This window comes from Anarrhichthys ocellatus, unplaced genomic scaffold (assembly GCF_004355925.1).
Source record: "Anarrhichthys ocellatus isolate YVR2014 unplaced genomic scaffold, GSC_Weel_1.0 scaffold24, whole genome shotgun sequence".
NCBI lineage: Eukaryota > Metazoa > Chordata > Actinopteri > Perciformes > Anarhichadidae > Anarrhichthys > Anarrhichthys ocellatus.
In genome coordinates, this window is record NW_022280054.1 from 2,427,835 (window position 1) to 2,430,295 (window position 2,461).

The window sequence follows — 2,461 nt, forward strand, 5'->3', positions numbered from 1 at the left end:
AGACAGACAGACAGACAGACAGACAGACAGACAGACAGACAGACAGAGAGACAGACAGACAGACAGGCGAGCTTGCTGGAAGGTTTCACTGGCTCTTCCCTAGGTTACATAAACAGTTCCCGCTCTGGAATTAATCCGCTTCCAGCTAGCTAGCACAGCCGCTAACAGCAGGGCTTTTTTGAGACTGTTAGCCGACCTGACTCACTCTGCAGCCTGCATGCATGCACATACACAGTGACGCACATATGCACACATAACAGAGGACAATGACAGTGTCTTTCACTGTATCCCCTTCAAATGAGCGTGATGCTCTCACACTAATGAAATGCCCCCCCCCGACCAATTGCAGCGGACATTCATCAGCACGGTGACTGAAATAGGAAAGCGTGATCTGTTTATCTGAGCAGCAGTGTCACAAGAACTTTCATTCGATTTTTGCCTCCATTAGACTACATGCCGTGATAAACTCCGAAACATTTGCAAAGGAGCACAGAGGACTCAGAGAGCATTTTGTCATGTTGCAACAACAATTACCAGACTACCAGAGCAACAGGAGTCTTTCCTGTCCTGGTTGTCATCCAGTGAGAGGAAGTCAGGAGGGTGGACTCACACAAGTAACTCGGGGTCCAAATCAGTAAAAAAAACAAAAAAAAAAACTGGGCTGAACTCACGACCCTCTTTAGTAAGATTACAGAGCAGTGTGTGCAACAGGCTCCCAGCCATTGCTCTGTTCTTTGTGGTGGTGGCATCAACACTTGGAGATCAGCAGTCTCAACAAGCGGTTAAGAAAGGCCAGCTAGGTGATCAGTGTGGAGGCAGTGAGGAGGACGAGGGACCAAATCAAATCCCTCTTGGAGAATCCTTCTCACCCTCCGTACAATGAGCTGTTGCAGAGAGGAGGATGAAGGACAATATTAAAGCCTGAGAGTCATTTCTCATCCGAATCAAAGGGCTGAGGATAGAGGATGTTTGCTGTACAGATTGTGAAATACATATAAATATATATTTGGATAGATAAATAAAATTGATTTGACTTGACGTTTATTGAGAGAGAAAAAACCAGAGTCAAATTCCCTGTATGTGTTCACATGCTTAGCCAATATGGCCGATCCTGATAGAACACACAGTTGTAGCAATGACAGCAGACAATGCTTCAAATATGGCTTTTCGCAGCAAAGAAGCTACAAATTCTAAAACATGGATGCTTCACACATATCTCCAACCCAGCAGCACAGAAGATCTGTACATTCACCACATTTACAAGGTCCAATCAAATGTTAAATATGTTCAGAATCTCCCCCTCTGCTCCCGAGTTATGGTATTGAATAATGGCCAGAAAAGAGTTTTTAGGGAACATTACGTTGTCACGGTGAAGTTGACCTTTTGGATAAAAAATAAATCACTTTGTTTTTCTTCATGTATATTTGTATGAAATAGTGTCATAATTTGCGTATGAATTTGTGAGTTATAGCCAAAAAAGGGGTTTTAAAATCAGTTCATCCTTAAATCCAATTTGACATTTGTGACAGAGATGATGAAATTCCCTCCAGGCGATATCGCGTTCACGAGACTACATATGGACAACCCGAAAATATAATGCTGTTGCCGTCGTGGAGGCATAAAAAGACTGAAAGACATCTCACAAATCTGTTGCAAGCGTGTACATTTACAGGAATCTGAGGTACAGAGGGGTGGGAGTTGGTGGGCATAGTCTTTCGTCTTATTTTGTGTTCAGTATCCCAGGGAGTCTCTTCTCACCTTCAGTCATGAAGTAGGGGATGCGAAACCTTCCTTCTAGGACTCTTTGTCGAAGTACAGGCAGTGTGGGCCCATCGAAGGGCAACGCACCACACACCAGCACATATAGCACCACTCCCATACTCTGTGAACATGAAACAATGCACACACAGAGAACAAGGTCAGGGCAGTAGATACATCAATCAGAGGTGTCTGGGTGTAAATAAGGTCATCAGATTATTGCGTTCACAAACGTACATGCTACAAACGCACAGACACACAACAATATGGTAAATAACTACAATACACAGAACACTACAAACTGTGTTTGTGCAATCACCATTTTTAGATATAGTATATCAAATACTATATAAGAAAAAGTGAATTGCATCTGCTGATTTCCTGTGGCTTAGTAAAGTAAATATTGCACACAAGAAGAGATTGACAGAGTTCAATGCATGTGTCCTTGTATTTATTAAAATATATAAAAAATAATGAGGTACAATGGTCTACTTCATGCAATCAATCATCTTACCCAGATATCTAGCTGTGGACCCTCATACTGTTGGCCCTCAAAGACCTCTGGAGCAGCGTACGGTGGGCTGCCGCACCATGTGGCCAGAGGCTCCCCAGGCTGGAAGAAGTTGCCGAATCCAAAATCTACACAGGGCAAAAACAGCAGGGGGTTGGGAGGTGGGGGGGGGGGGGGGGGGGGGGGGGGGGG

At 44.0% G+C, this 2,461-nt stretch overlaps 1 protein-coding gene across 2 annotated transcripts in view; it reads right to left on the bottom strand.

Annotated features, from left to right (window-relative positions):
• sik2b (salt-inducible kinase 2b) overlaps positions 1–2,461 on the bottom strand; it is a 42,422-nt gene that overhangs the window by 14,831 nt on the left and 25,130 nt on the right. For both annotated transcript variants that reach the window (XM_031860481.1, XM_031860480.1), the window contains exons 5-6: positions 2,273–2,397; positions 1,759–1,882 (exon numbers count right to left, since the gene is read on the bottom strand). In XM_031860481.1, coding sequence (XP_031716341.1) covers positions 1,759–1,882; positions 2,273–2,397 — 249 coding nt within the window. The remainder of the gene's footprint in view (positions 1–1,758; positions 1,883–2,272; positions 2,398–2,461) is intronic.